The sequence below is a fragment of the Puntigrus tetrazona genome, chromosome 11, assembly GCF_018831695.1.
Source record: "Puntigrus tetrazona isolate hp1 chromosome 11, ASM1883169v1, whole genome shotgun sequence".
Lineage (NCBI taxonomy): Eukaryota > Metazoa > Chordata > Actinopteri > Cypriniformes > Cyprinidae > Puntigrus > Puntigrus tetrazona.
In genome coordinates, this window is record NC_056709.1 from 9,841,332 (window position 1) to 9,858,357 (window position 17,026).

At 37.5% G+C, this 17,026-nt stretch overlaps 1 protein-coding gene across 1 annotated transcript in view; it reads right to left on the minus strand.

The window, feature by feature from the left end:
- The window catches only part of thsd7bb (thrombospondin, type I, domain containing 7Bb), a 47,175-nt gene that overhangs the window by 21,959 nt on the left and 8,190 nt on the right, over nucleotides 1-17,026 (minus strand). The window contains 14 exon segments of the mRNA XM_043252540.1: nucleotides 61-206; nucleotides 209-219; nucleotides 539-558; nucleotides 560-785; nucleotides 3,650-3,674; nucleotides 3,677-3,877; nucleotides 3,880-3,975; nucleotides 3,978-4,117; nucleotides 4,119-4,189; nucleotides 4,191-4,263; nucleotides 4,265-4,307; nucleotides 4,310-4,430; nucleotides 4,433-4,464; nucleotides 12,591-12,743. Of these exon segments, the coding sequence (XP_043108475.1) occupies nucleotides 61-206; nucleotides 209-219; nucleotides 539-558; nucleotides 560-785; nucleotides 3,650-3,674; nucleotides 3,677-3,877; nucleotides 3,880-3,975; nucleotides 3,978-4,117; nucleotides 4,119-4,189; nucleotides 4,191-4,263; nucleotides 4,265-4,307; nucleotides 4,310-4,430; nucleotides 4,433-4,464; nucleotides 12,591-12,717 (1,332 nt within the window). The 5' untranslated portion in view covers nucleotides 12,718-12,743.

A 17,026-nucleotide genomic window follows, 5' to 3' on the forward strand; every position in this document is an offset into this window, starting at 1 on the left:
ACTAAAAACATATTTCTGTTAATGATCCACAGTTGACTTTAAAAAAACTGAGTTCTTTACTATGGGATGATACTTGTTGTCATGGATTCTGGACACAATATCCCTCTCGGGTCCGATGCCACGCCCACAGGATGCTGGTGGCAGCATGCATGCATGGTCCTGCTGACTCAACAGTGGGGTCACCTGGCATGGTTTCCAGTTGGTCACCTCCACTCATACCTGTATTTCCCAGCCAATTAAAATACACATTAAAATACATAAAATACACTTGAAGACAAACTAAAGAGTCATCGAGTCCAGTCTTTTCAAAAAGTCATAATAAAACTGAAATAGCAACATATCTTCTTTCTATATTATTTCCACAACAATTATCAAAAATGAAAAAAAAACTGTATAGTAAGATATGATTTTAAAGTTATGTGGTCATTTTTAAAGAAACTGCACGGATAATTGCTCATGTGCATTTTTGGTAAATTTATTTTCAAGTTGAATTTTAAAACTATCATTTAAAATGATTTTGCCAATGCTATCTCTTCACCTTGGGCACAGTGGCAGAGTGGTCTTCCAAAACATTAAGGTTAATGCTCTTCTGTGGCGGGGCATGGCTCTCTCCACCAATGGCTGCTCTTTCCAGGCTATGTTTCTGATTTTGAAGCAGGCGATTGATCAGACGGTCCGGACATGTTCTTTTGAACACGGGATCACCGGATCAATCAGACACTTTGCGGTGTCTGGGCATCACGCATGAGCGAAAGTTCACCGGCTGTTATCGCGGGTCGCAAAGGCTGGGTGAGAAGAAAATTTACAGTGTCATCTTTACTCATTTCTTATGACACTGTAAAATGAAGAATTGTACCGCTGTAAAAAAGATGATTGATAGTTTGTGGCGCTCTGCTGCTATTTTCAGGTTAACTGGTTGGCTGAACTGTCCTCTTTGGGGATTTTATTAAAAACAACAAAACAAACTGATTACACCAAAAATTACATCAGCAGTTACTGTTTGGGTTACTTTAAAGGATTTTCATGTTTATGTATTGGTTTGTATTAAAAAGAGGTTCATCTGCCTGTTCTGAAGCTGCTGGTATGCATTTAGTCCTGCTATATGACAAAAAGGTAGCAACATAAACAGAACATTTTTCAAGTTAGCCTGAACTTCAAGGCTTTATCGTTGCTGCTGATTCTCACTGGAATATATTGGCATAGAAAACAAGCTTAAAAAGCAAATCCATGAAATCCCAAGTAGAGATGGGTGTTCCGTGGTACCAATTTATTCAGAAGTTTAGTCTGGCTTAATACGCACGCGCGTAAAAAGTTTGGTAAACCGCAATGGGAATCGTGATAATCTGAAGACATAAAATGATGTTAATTTATTATGCAGACAATAAAGACCGGCATTAGCATCTTATTGTTGGTAACACTATTGATGCTACTGCATAGATAACAAACAGCGCTTTTTGCAAAATATTGATTAAGTAGTGTGCTTGTTTTAGAGTTGAACTGACACTGAATAAACATTAGTGGATTAGTTAAATAGGATCGCCAAGTGCTAATCTTCAATATACTATTAAAAAGGTATTAACATGAAATAGAAAGCAGAAGAATTTTGATTAAATAATATTACAGTATTTCATCAGATAATGAGTTTGATACGCTAAAAACACTTAAAATGTCTACATAGTGATGGAATTAAAACTCATCCCACTCAGGTGCTATATTTAAATACAGATTTATATGGACATTTTTGAACCTTGAAGTAATTTCCATTATGCAAAAATCACTTCGTTGTTTGAACATAAATGCACTGGCAGTGTGTGAACACAACCACCCTTTAATAATACATATCCACCTGCTGCTTTATTTAATCCTCGTAAATCATAAGCAGACCCCAAACAAGTGTGATGTCACATTTACAAAGTCCTATCCGATCAGCTGAAAACAGTGCTGGGCATTGGTTGAGACACTCCCTCACTACTATGGTTTTAAAACGCATGAGATTTATATGTGACAGGAGCTATAAATCAAAAGTATCAGAAGATACTTTCCAGGAGAGTACTGAGGTAGGATCAAAGAGTGGTTGCTCAGAGCTTTCTACAGCAAACCCACTCAATTGCTGCTACTGCAAACTCGCCCAACCCGCTCCCAGTGGGGGTCCCGGGGTTGAAATTCACACTCAGGATTAATATCATATTGTGGCCGCTAACCTGCAGACACTAAAAGGGCAACAGTGTTAAAGTAGCCCACCCTGTGGAAAAACCATGGACTTGGCAACACTGCCAAGGTACAGTCCAATTCTCTGGAAAAGCGGACTGGGACCAGCAGGCTCATTTGCATTTAAAGAGACATGCACAAAAACAGCCTGTTTCTGCTTCCATTCAAACAGGCATTGATGTCAAAATGATGATATGAATGGTCTATGGGTCATTTGACAGTTTTCACAGACATACTCTGAGACACCTGAGACTTATATTAATCTTTGTAAAAGGGGGCACAATAGTCTTCCTTCACTATGTTTCAACTTAAACGCTGATTTGTTACAATTTTTGTGAGATTTGTTAAGACTCCTGCAGTTGGTTCAGTCAGACCACCTTTCTTTTCCTTTTTGTCAATAGATGGCTCTCAGTGGGTGCTACGATTTTAGACAAATATGAATACACAGAACTTCTGGAAAATATTTGCAGCAAATCAAAAGCATAGCTTGCTTGTCTCACTGATTCCCAATTGTTCTATAGTATGCTCGACAGGATGTGGATATTTTCTGAAATGATTCTTCATTTTAATATTCACTACACACGGCAGTCCTGTTTCCTCTCTGGAGCTTATTATTGTAGTTTCTAGGTGCAACAAGTACTATTTCCATTAAAATCGAATGAAAAATTAATAAAAAGCAGCTGACTTGGATCTTCCTCAGCAGGAAAAAGAAAAGTATGAATATCTTCTGTTTTCTCCGTCTCGCCACAACAGAAGTTGCAAAATTCTAGATTCATTAATTTGACAGTGCAACCAGTAACGCATACACATAAATATCAGCATGTTCTTTGATGCAAACAAAGATCATATGGTAAATGGGAATCCATCTGCACTCGCAGGATGGTAGTGCTTAATACAGAAGACTTAATATCCTCACTGTGGGGGAGGCATTTAATAAAACAAGTAAATTTATTGCATAACATTGTTGCATAACTGTCTGCATTAGGTCTGTATCATTTATTCATGGTCAGATTATGGAGTCCTCATTGCGGCTCTATTTGACCACAGACAATTTGAATACATCTACATTAGGTTCTTTTCTGCTTTTTCTTTTTACAGAAAGTTTTTATTACACAGCTCTCTCTTCATTATCGCAATAACCAATTGAAGCAGTCTGTGGACTTTTTTTGTAAAATGCTATAATTGATCAATTTCATAGCGTGCTAGTTTCATGTTCTTTGTATGACTTTACAATGTCTTTTTACTTAGATAATAAAAAGTATCTAAAACACTTTTTTGATAGGTATCGCTAAGCAGTTTTGCTCTTATGGTGTGGATGAAGCACACAAAAATAAAATAAAGAAATAAAAACACATTAAATAAAATTAATAACTGTACACTGACTGATCGATTCATGAATTGATGGACATTAAATTGATTGCATTTCTACACTCATTACCACCTTAGCATGGCGTTTTTCCCATCGCCTTCATACAGCGCAGTTGCCTAGTCTGATAGCCAATGATAATTTCCCAGGATTCTTTATGGCCTCTTTCATCATAATGATTTGACGGTAATTACTCTAGCGTGTTGATGGTGTACGGCTTTGATTGTTTTTTCCCATCAAGCCCGAACCAAAGTCCACTGTGGTCTTTTCCAACAGGCCCCGTCCCTTTAAGTCTGCAAGGTTCCAGGGCCCCACCCACAAACTGTAACCGTATTCCTGTTGGTCGGAGGGACAAAGGGCAGGGTGGCTTTCGTGTTGCAGGGACATTTGGGTGAGGCTAGACAGTCTGCTCCTCCATACAGAGTGGGGCGCCACAGCATCGCGGTCTGCGCGCTGCTGAGGGCTCGACCGCGAGGTACGTACTCGCAGGTGGACCAGTGGGTGAAGGAGACGACGCAGTCGATCGGGCAGGGTAACAAACACTTGTTCTCGCTCCGCGCTGCTGGAAAACGCTTTTCACATATGCTGGCTCACCGCGGTGCCGCTGGTACGCTTTCACACACACCACATCTCGTCGCACTCCACGCTGAGCGGTCACACATCGATTGGCTGGGAGGAGAGGACCCGGGGCAGGGACCCCAAGGAGACGAGCGCCACTCAAACAGATCCTTGCACTGCACATCTTCACACACACTCTCTGGTGCGCTGGGCGATCAGATGAAAGTACTGACTGATGCGTGCTCCAGCCTTCAGAATGGACACACACCACACAGAGCTTACTCTGAAGCCCTAATTCTAACCGCAACTATTACACGATACACCCCATACATCTAGAGGAGAAGAAAAGGGAGAGGCAGACAGAATATGACGCGGAATTATATCATATTGTAATTGCTGTCTATTAAAGCCCAAAGAGAGGTATTAGCTGATGAGCTGCTATCTATCTCACTTTAGAGCTGAAATACTGTACATGTAGTTCAGCCACACAAGAAGGATAATCATCTTTAATCACTTTAGAAACAGCGCTGTCAAAAGAAATGAACTGGAGAGGAAAAGATGGGAAAAACAATGACAAAAAATCTGGATTTTTTGCTACCTGCTAAGATTATGAAAATAGGAGCTTTCGATTCTAACAAGATGCAGCAAATCAGTCTATTTGGAACAGTGTATAGAATAGAATAGAAAAGAACATTTAAAAGTTTGGGGTCAGTTAATATATCAGTTACGTTAAATGCATATAAAATCACAGTAAAAGTATTTATAAAGTTATTAAATATTTTTGTTTCAAATAAACAATGTTATTTTAATATTTTCACAACATTGATATTTTTACTATTGCATTACGTCTTTCAAAAATATATAAAAATAAAAAGTAAAAAAACCTAAACTTTTAGTGTTTATTATAATATAGTTATATAATATAATATAGTATAATATAATAATACAACTTAAACAATTTACAAGATTCTTTAATAAATAAATAAAAGAAAGACAGAACGTTATAATTGAAAAAATGTCAAAATGTCAGTAAAACATTTAAAACATGTTTTAAATAAACTATTACGATATTAGTGTTTTACTGTAATTTTGATTGAAGCCTTAGTAAGCATTAAATATATATTATAAAAATATAAAGATGGGTTCCTAAATTTTTGTATATAATATAATATTATAATAGTCAGTTTGTCAGAAATTGCCTACCTTTGTATGGAAAAGAGTTTTAATCAGCATTTTTGACTAACTATTCCTAAACATTCCAGAACAATGTCTATCGAACTATTTCTATTTAAACCAAAATTCAAGGTTTCAGCCAGATTGCAACTACAGTTTTTTCCGACCTCACAGCCACGAAAACAATCCAGATCATTCATGTTAAATCATTTACCTGATGACCTAGTGATACTTTTTTCAATTCAAAGGAAGGCAAAAAACTGCCACTTTTTACAACTGCTTCATTTATCCCCTATTAGAAATGAGTGGACAGAAAGAAAAAGAAGCCACGGGAAGAGAGGAGCAGATGCTTCAAACACACAGTAAAAGTCTGACATCATTGCTGCTGTTCCTCAGGGGACGTCAAAGACCATGTTCTCCTCATCACACCACTGGTGAGGTCACCAGTGAGACCCGCCTTCCTAAATGGCAGCTAATGCACAGCGGAGCAGACATAAAGCATGTGACAGAGCCATATGGGGTGACATCGGTACTGTATGAGCGCCGAGGTCAGCCAAACCCCCTCCAGTCAAAGCCGAACACACATTTGATCATTAGACTGTCAGTCCTCACAGCGTCTAATTACTGCTCGCGCTCATCCTCCTTACTCAAATATCAATTTACTCTGAGGCAGGGGTTCAGGTAAAACTTTAACCGCAGAGGCCTGTCCTACAGAGATCTCCTGCTAATCAGGATTCTGATGGATGGCATGCTGATTAAAGACTTTAGATGTAGGAATAATCGCTTTGAACTGAGGCGATGAGAGAAAAGCGCCAGGAAAGAGGTTTTTTTTTTTTTTTGGTTGTTGTTGTGTTGTTCTCTGTCTGAACTGACATTTTTGGGGTAGAAAATGAGAGAGAAAGGAAAATGCGACGCTTTTAGCTGTGAAGGGAGATACATTTACTCTACTTTTACTGGAAGATGAAAACCACGTTATCAGAAATGTAGATCTATATCCATTATATTATTTTTTTCATATGCTTATGAAGATTATATATTGATTTGGTTTACACACTAGCATTTAGAACTCTGGGGTTGGGATGATTTCTTATGTTTTGGATCACAAATACAGTAAAAGCGGTGTGTATCGTGAGTATTATATAAATAGCTGTTTTTTTATTGTAATTTATTGTAAAACGTAATTTATTATTTTGAAGCAAAGCTGAATTTTCAGCATCAGTACCCCATTCTTCAGTATCATATGGTCATTCTAATATTTGCTGCTCAAAACAATTTCACTGCTTAGTATTATTTATTTATTTATACTGTGGAATTATGTTGCATTTTTAGGATTTTTTTTGTAAATAGAAAGTTCAAATGAGCAGCATGGATTCAAAGTAAAAATATTTGCTGTCACTTTCACAAATGAATACCTTATTGCTTGAAAAAAACACATAAACCGATTCAGGAAAACCAAGGACCAGCTGATTTTCACATCCTTACCAGAGTTACCACATGTGGCGCTCACCAAATTACAGTATGAACATAACCCATTAATATTTTGCGGTCAGACAGTGTTTCTGCAGTGCAGTAATTTTGAAAAGTGTGATATTTTCAAATCTGATTTGACAACATTGAGACTCTAAAAATTCCAAATATTAATTACATTTTGGAAGACACACACACACACACACACACACACACACGCACACACACACGCACACACACAAAATCACCCTCACAGCTGTGACAAGCTTCTTCCAACTTTCAGACTGACTTGTATGTCTCACAGGGAGTTGATCCTCTATCTCCTCTGTCTCTCATGTGGTCATCATTGAAACTCAGCAGGCAGGCGGACAGAAACAGAACTGAGATACGAGCAGGACCCTGTCCCGTGGTGTCACAGCAACTTAAAGCTGTTAGATGGGATGAGGTCGCTCCCAGGGCATCGCAAGCAAAGTCACTGTCGGCAAGATCGAGAGTGGTTTTACTCAATTTTGGCAGCACAAAGACAGAGATACAGTTTGAACTAGGATATCTTATCTGGGAGAATACACATTATTTCCTTACACATTATCTAAAAATTTTAAATCTATTAACTTGAAAAAATCTAATTTTGAGTGAAAATTGAAATTGGTTTTCATTCCAAGAGGTTTTTATTTTTGCCCCAGGCAAAACCCATCGCCCTCCACTGCTAGGTATATTTCATTAGCACCAATCAGATGCTTTGGTTCAAACACACCCGAGACAGGTTATTTTCCGCTATTCAAAATTTCAAAAGCTTTAATCACCCACAACACACAAGGCTCCCAGAGTTCTCTCTATGGTGGGATTCCTCAGTGGCTGTACTTCTATTATGAAGACCTCCGGCATCAACAGCACTGTACTGCTGTATCACCTCTGCAGCACACTCAAAACACCTGTCTATTGGTCTCTTTTTATGTTATTTATTTTGCATTTGGCCTATACTTCTAGTGCAAAAAGTTCAACAATGCAAAATTATCATTTTCATCAGCTCGTGAATTCCCAGGCAATCTAACCTGTGACCTTAGCATTGTTAGCTGCATACTCTGAGATGAAGTCTTCTCAGCCTACAAAAATATACTTTAGTACAATGATGTTACCATTTATGCATACTGCATACTGTGATGTGATACTAAACACACTACAAGCATCTGAGAACTCTTCAGATTAATCACAGAAATGCAAACAGTTGAATATATGAACATAAATCATGATTTTATAAAATAATATGCTAATTCTTATTATTATGAATTTTAAAAACAGTTGTGCTGCTAATACTTTTTTTTGTTGCTATACATGATCCAGCAATAGATGAAAACATCTGAACAGTACCATTCAAAATAGTGAATAATAATAATAAACCAGATATTAGGTCTAATGTGACTCGAATTTACACAACTACAGTATGTTAAAAAGCATTTTTGTAATATTAAAACAGTTGACTAAGAGTATGCAATGCTAAACCAAATCACATGCTGTTTAGCTGAATAAGAGAGCTAAGTATAATTGGAGATTGGCTGCCGTAATGAACAAGTGCATTGGTCCATATGCTACACAGCATGACTCAACAATGCAACCACTGTTTATGCCGAAAGAAATCAAATTATGTATTTATGATGTCTGAAAGTGTCAGAGCCATTAGTGTTGTTTACACATTAAAAAAGAAAAGAAAAGAAAACACATTTCCTGACCCAGAGGTCTCTGGAGATGGCAAAATCCTCCCTCAGCAGCTCAAAGAAATGTTCTGGTCTGACACTCACACACTTTTTGGATACGTCCACGGTGAAACAATAGGGCACATGACAAATTAATTACTTGCTGATGGTCACAGATGCAATTACAGTGCTTTTCTGCCTATCACCGACACTTTAGCAAAGGAAATGGAGCTGTTTTTGGTCTGTCACGAGTCGGTTGGAGTCTGGGTGGATTCTGACGTCTTAAATGTGAAAGGCTTTGGATCTTGCTCTGGAAAGCTTTTTTTGTTTTCTTGGATGTAAAATATGACAGAAATTACATTAACTATTGCATGTTCTAATAACATCTGACAACTAACAAGTTCATTTTGAGCAACAATAAAACCTGCAATATGCTTACTTTCTCTTATTTCCTGTTAATGTATGTAAGATCAAATGCATACAGTTTGGAGCTAGTATTTTAATAATGACAGAAAGAAATGTAGTTGGCCAGATTTAGAGTCAGAGATAAAGGTCATAAAGATAATGCAATTATCTATTCAGTCTCTATGTAATGCCAACCTTTTTATAGTCTTTTGTGAAAGAGAACTCCGCTACAAGAAGAATGGCTTTTGATTTAACAGGAATCCTATTCATTTCACGACCACCAACTATAATTCTGTGAAAGGCTGTGTGTGAACATCTGTACATGGTGATGGTTTCTCCTCATTCACCCCACAGTAAATTAGTACTTACTGTCAGGGCCTCAAAAGGGGGTCAAGATAGAACTTTAATAAACTATAAATGTAAATAAATGAATTGTAATTCAACTGTATTATATATTAATTACAATTGAAGTTCTGTACAGATATATGATTTTATTAATACAGTGTGATTGACTTTATGGTCTCGATGATTCAGAAATCACACAAAATGAAATTAAGGAGTTTTACTATGATAAAACCATTGTTAACTTTGGTAAGGGTTGTGATGTCAATGTTTTTTTTTTGAAGAAATTGAATTGTTTGGTCAATATTAAACAAATATTTGATCGTCCTGTAAGTGTTTGGTGCCTTTTTGTAATAATGTAAATTGTATATTTTGTATTATATTATGTATTTTAACAGTCTGTATATGTATATGTTTTATAATTACATTCAGCTTATATAATATGCATGTTCATGTTTAGATTTGTATTTATAGTATTTATATATATATGTATATATTATTATTAATATAAAACAAATGTTGTTTTTTTAGCAACTGGGGTTTGAGTTAGAGTGAGAGGTCACCAGTGTCTTTTCATACAGGCAAAAATATAAATGAATAAATAAATAAATATATATAGAGAGAGCAGCCTATATAATAATGAAAGAAAATAAATCAACATCATGCTTTCACTGTATTAAGTGATAGTTTATCCTAAGGCACTATTGAAGCACTTGTGCGTTATAAAGAGTGCAGCTGAAAAGACTGAGTGTGGCTGATGCATGAAAGTAATTCCTGCATTAAAATGCGTTTATGGCTTTTAGTACATGCCTGTTAGCTTTGAGAACAACCTTATGCTAGCTGTCTTTATCTCTAGAAGGTTAATTTGCACCCTCTTGTTTTCCGAGACAGTCATTATCTGTCCAGCTTGTGACGTCAGTTACATGAACTCCAGGGAAACTGGTTTTAAAATGAGATTTTCAAGCAGGCAGAGTGCTTTTAAGACACAATCTCAGGAATTTGCTTTCTTGTCTGCACACAGTATTCTCATTTCCAGAACAGGGAAACTGAAGAAAAATTAAGAACAAAACAGGTAAGGAAAATTAGACCTTGAGTACAATAGCAAGTGTGTAGGTGGACAAATGAGCATTTCTTCACAGTGTGAAAGTGGACCCACTCCTTCAGGATGAAACAAGTATCGATTTTACATTCCAGGAATCATCACCCCCGTGGCCCTGCAGAGCTGCTCTTCGATCCACACAAAGCACGTGAGGAAACTCACTCAGAGTCTCAGAGAACTGACCACAACTTCACACCAAACTTCTATTATCATCACCACTTTTGTCTATAAAGCATTTTTACAGTTGCCTTCATCAGCAGCGCTGGACATTCATCCATCCATCCATCCATCCATCCATTCACTCATCCATCCATCCATCCATCCACTCACCCATCCATCCATCCATCCATCCATCCATCCATCCATCCACTCACCCATCCATCCACTCACCCATCCATCCATCCATCCACTCACCCATCCATCCATCCATCCACTCACCCATCCATCCATCCATCCATCCACTCACCCATCCATCCATCCATCCATCCATCCATCCATCCATCCATCCATCCATCCATCCACTCACCCATCCATCCATCCATCCATCCATCCACTCACCCATCCATCCATCCATCCATCCATCCATCCATCCATCCATCCACTCACCCATCCATCCATCCATCCACCCATCCATCCATCCACTCACCCATCCATCATCCATCCATCCATCCATCCACTCACCCATCCATCCATCCATCCATCCCCATCCATCCATCCATCCATCCATCCATCCATCCACTCACCCATCCATCCATCCATCCACTCACCCATCCATCCATCCATCCATCCATCCACTCACCCATCCACTCATCCATCCATCCATGCATCAATCCATCCATCCAGCGCTTGAATTTTACAATAAGGGAGTAAACTTTTAAAAGAAGCCGTCAATCAGCTAGTTATCATAAAATAATTAATTCTGTTGAAATATAAGGATGGTATTATTGTAAAACGTTTTACACAAAGAAATACATATCGAAAAATGTTTAAAATGATAACACCTACAAAAACGAATATGCTAAAGATATCCTATTAAAAGCTGTTCGATGGAATAGATGTATCTAATCAAGAGCTGTCAGATCACTTAAAACTCCCACAATTTGGTCCCTGCATCCAGCCAGAGAAACTGAGGGATACTCATTTCTGTCTTTATTTACTGAGAATCACAGTTGCCTGATATGAAGTTTCTACCTGAGGTCTTCACAGCCATATGTAGGATGTTTTGTTACAAGTTCTGGAGAAGTGCTTAATTGTATGCGTCTTGAAATGTAGTTTGGATGCGCTGGACGGCATTAATAGGCCAAGTAATAATCTTCTGTTCTTCTTTGCGAGCTGTCAATCTCACACTTAACAATTGTTGCTATGGCGACATGAAGAATTCTCAGTGCAACTCCAGCTGGATATAAGATTGATCAGACTTCACAGATAACACAGGCAGATGGTCTCACAGTTTTCTGAAGTGCTGTACATACATGCCTGCTGATTCAAGATCTGCGACAACAAAGATCAATATCCAACGTGGACCATTTTTTTAGCACTTCTGTTCTCCTCTATCAAATGCAGACCAGAAATGTACATTACCTAGCTTCTCGACTGCCTGTACTGTACCAAACACTGTCATTCACACATTTGATTATGCAATCCTAATAAGTGACTTCTTCAACTGGATTAGAAAAAAATGTGTCAGAATTCTCTGGCTCATATAGATGGATCTTACAAACACAAGCTGTGTGTTTAACATGTCTCAAAACCTTGAAATAATGGTTGCATTTTTATCTGTATGAAGATTTACCATGTGCGCTGTTAAAGAAACAATTAATGCAATAATGAAAATGCATTTGTTGCATTTGTTTTCTTCTGTAGAGCCCAGAAAGGTGATCTTGGCTGTTCTTAAAAGCAAATGAGGAGTGTCTGGATCCAAAAAAGCAGCATAAAAGTCTTCTGAAGCCATATGATTGCTTTGCTTTGACAAAAGACCACATTTTAGATATTCATGGAAAGCCTTAGCTTCCTATGAGAGAAGTATCTGAACACATCTTTTGAGTCATATCTTTTCAATGAATCGCTTTCATATGGAAAATAGTGGCCATATTCTTCAAAAACTCCCAATTTGTGTTCAGAAGAACGAAAGGTTTGTACTGTTGCAACATGGCAGTGAGTGAATGATGACAGAAACAAGTAATCATGGAAGAAAAACACTCATAAATCAGCTGGGGCCACATGTAGGAATTTCATTCTGTCTCCCAAAAAAAAGCTAATGTTGGAAATATTGTCAACTCACCTGTTTTCCAGATGTACTGGCTTCTTTTTGGTGCCTCTGCCCCCAGTGGAAGGGACATTAGTGCTACATAAAGGAGGGAACCCCACAGGGAGAAGACAAAGGTAATCTCTCCCTTCAGAAATGCCATCTTTTGTCAGCCTGTTAGTATCTAACCTGCAAAGAAATATACACAATAGCTAGTTAGTTAGTTCTAGAAATTTAAGACGACACTTCACTGGTCAAAGTCTGTACATTTTGGTTTCTAGACCCTCCTTCAATCTAATGAGAATTCATCCATTAAGCTAAGTGCTAGACTAGACTAGGCTTAAGCTAGGGAGTGGGGAAAAGTTTATATTGCAATAAGAGTCATTTTATTTCTCTAAATCACAATGTAGTTATTTTTTTGTTAGCAATTTTTGATACCATAGAAATATCATAGATCAAACTCAAGCTAAATGAGGACAAGTAATTAGTCAGTGGTTAATTAAGACTATTGTAACCAATTGGACAAAAAACTGCAGCAGAACAAATATGTAAGAAATGCTACATATATTGGATAAAGTAATAAATTTAATTTAATTTAATTTAATTAAAAATCGATTAAATCAAATCAAATGTATACGGATCTAAATGCATATTAAGAGCAGCTTGGATCCAATACTCTGTGACATGTGTGTTTCCAGTCTCCCTGTTTGCTTAAGACCTAAAATGACTGTGTTTAGAAAGATACTTGACACATACAAGTGTGTGTATTTAACCGTTCAATTCCTATACAGTGGCAAAAATAACCCCCCGTGGTCTTTGAGCACTGTCTTCACATACACACACTTCTCTGACAAAGCTTAGAAACGGTCCCTCTCCGACGGTGGGTGCATGTAGCTAAACGACTTCTTTTCACTGCTGATTGCATTTCAGTCGCTTAAAAACCTTTGTTTTTACACTGCAGTGCTTAAAATGTGCGCAAATGCTAAGATTACCTGACAACATAGCAACATCTCTACCAGTTTCAGTCTCTACCACAAATTTCTACTATTTAATCGCTGACCCTACACCAAGCACACCAAATTGTACTGATCCTACAGTTAAGGACCTTTCACGTCTATTCATTATATATATTTTTATAATTTCCTAACAAGTGTAATCAGAAATATCGAAATCATATTATAATCTCACAGAAGTATTTTGTTCAACCAGCATTTTAAGTTGTTTAAAACTGTTTTAATGTCTCTTTGTTTTGATGCTTTCATTTTAAACACGTTATTGTAAGTGTCTTTAATAATTGAGCATCGTCTACGTTGGGTCCATTGCTACGGTTTGCAAAGTTTTTATGATTTTAAGTCAAATTTGAGGTTAAATTGATCAAGAACTGTCAAAATGTGTCAAAATGGTGAAATATTATACAATATTATATACAAAATGTCAGTGCTTATTATGCACAGTACTAATTAACTTCCAGCCACAGATCCAGATGTGTTTCGGTACCTAGACGTTAGTTTAAAATCTCTGTCTGAAAGTTTTAGCACAATAAATCAAAAAAGTGAGAAGAAGTATACGCCCCTGGAGACAGTGAACACATTTACACGAAAAGCTAAACCTGTGAAATCCTTACTCCGTATCTGTTTCGCTCCCTCTTTGTCTTGTTTTATTCGTCTGTCTCTAAGGCACACATAAACACTTTCCTAAAGGGGAAAAAATATCCATGCAGGCTCTTGAAGGGAATTGATTGGCGCTCGTTAGAGCTGACTGGATGAAGCGTGCGCTCTGTTCGAGGAGAACATTTAAAGAGATGAACAGGACACTCGGTGCTTTGCTGCACAAAGAACCGTGGCTGATTCCACTCAGCTAAATTACGTCTGCCACATTCCCGCCATGTCAAATCCGTTACTTAGCAGAAAGAAGAAAAGGCTGGAGAGAGAGAAGAGGTGGGAAATAGAGAACAGACAGGAGGTGATGAAAAGCTGGAGAGATAAAGACGAAATATTGTATAGTGACAGAGAGAGAGAAAAAAAAAACTCTTAAAGACGCCAGGCTGTAAGGATTCACTAAATAATTGTAGATCTGAACTGGAACATCTGTTTCAGACAAACAGTAGTCAATTAACCCTCTGAGAAGGATGAGGAGGGAGGTCCTTAACTCAGTCAAACCACTCCAAATGCACCTAAAAAAGGTGTGTGTTTCTGTTTGTGTGTTCACTGCTCCATTGACATCAAATATGATTTGGAATAGAACAGGGTTTATGAGGCATATGGTTCAGTACTGAATCTTATGAAAAAAGTCAACTCAAAAGAAAGCTAATATTTTTCAGTTTATTGATTCATCTATATGTACGATTCAGAATAAGAATAATGAGAAGAATGCTCTTATTTAGCAAGGATGCTGGGTCACATTTAATTTACATAATTATTTGCCTTAATAAATTGTAATAGTCAGGTAGTTGCTAATAAGAAACTAGTTAACAGTGAGAGTCAGTCCTATACTAAAGTATTAACGGATGCTTTAAATTAATCAAAAGTAACAGTAAAATGTTACAAAAGACTGATATATATTTTTAAATGCTGCCCAATACTTTCTAATAATGAAAAAATACAATGTATCACGTTTCCACAAAATGTTAAACTATGCTAATAAGAAGGAATGTTTCTTGATCATCAAAATTAAAAAATATGGTTTCTGACTGAAGTATGCTGAAATGATTATTATAGTTCTGAGGTACGGATTCTTTGATGATCATAGATTAAATAATTTGTCGACTGGCTATAATGGTCTGCAAACAGCTCTTATTTCTGCTTCCAATAGTCTCCCATTCATTAGCTACTCAGCTCCGTAACTTCCCATTCTATTTCCCCTGATGTTTCTGAGAGATAATTCCTCCTTTTTCTCCACATCTGTCTCTTCCTTTCGCCACAATCCCCGCTCCAATTTCCATCCAAAAATGTAAATCACGTTCCCTTCCACAGTACTACAACGCTGACTGGATCCGCATCAAATGTTTGGTTAGCTGATTCGGCTCTGTCACACAGTTTGAAAAGCCTGTCACAACTGAAGTGAGCTTCGAGACACAGTTCTCCGCTGCGTTCCTCCAAGTGCTGTTATCTCAAAATTCCCCGCTCGTTTCATCGTGGGACTGTAGATTGACGCCTAGCATTAAACATGTCTGTTAGCGCTGACCGGAGACCGGAGAGTAATTACAAAGCTAATCAGTTCCGACAGGACTCCATTCACTCACACATGTGCAGACTCCGATGCATCCGCACACACACGAAGTAGAAATAGCAATCTACAAATGACCGCCTGATTACAACACTCATTTTTCAAGAAGGCCGGATTGATTCGAGGAATTGCGGGACTCGAGAATTCGCTGGAAAGTTTAATTAAATAGTTTGTTTGGCTGATTAAACGGGCGCATCCTTTTCATTAAGCCTCGAAATCTTCTGCTCTGTTTTTGAGGGTCGAGGGGTTGTAAAGGAAAGAATAATGAACAAATTCGTCTTAATCTTTAACACACAGGCATCATTAGACCTGCAGAAAAACTCACGAACACCCCCTTCCTAAGACGTCTATTCGAGGCAATCTGTTTCAAAGTAAGCCTTTACTGCACACACATGCATTTAGAAGGCAATAACACGCGCATTCATTTCCACAGCGATTTTCAGGTGGGTTTGCAGGACGTCTCACCACTTGAAATCACTTTTCACCCACTAGAAGTGCAATGACATTTTCATAATACCAGCCTTGGAAGAGCTTCTCATTTAAAACATTTAACTCCTGCGTTAAAATTCACCCTTCCTTCGTAGAATCTCCCACGCTTGAGGTTTAGAGTTGACTCAAATTTTCACGCTTCTGCTGAGGAGGAATTCGGATATCCAAGCTAAATGCCAACAAGACTCACCTTTGTTTAACCTTTGCTTCAGCGATATTGTAGTAATTAACCTAGAGGACGACAGAGCTAATCTTGCGTTATTACAGCGGCTGCTCTCGCAGATGCTGCCTCTGTTTGAATCGGAGATCTTGTTTTTTTTCTATCAGAATAATTAATGTGCAAATGTATAGGAGAGAGCAACTTCAAAGAGATCCACAAGCACTTACAGGTGACGGTCATTTGGCATAACAATGCCCTTTACACGATGCAAAACATATCGATTATGCATCGAAATTAATTGTGTAGCAACATGGTTAATGATGCTAGGTTTAACTGGCCACATTGAGATACTCTGTTCCTATGGTATATTAAAATGTGAAATACTGTAATATTTTTACAATTCAAAATTTCAGTTGTATGTTTAGAATTTAATTTATTCTTATGACGATAAAACTGAATTGTTTTTGTTGTCTTTTTCATAAATGGAAAGTAAAAAAAAAACAACACAATTTAAAATGTATAAAGTACATAAGTATTAATTACATATTATATTAAAAACTAATTATTGACTCTTAAGATTTGAATTTGGTGTAAATAA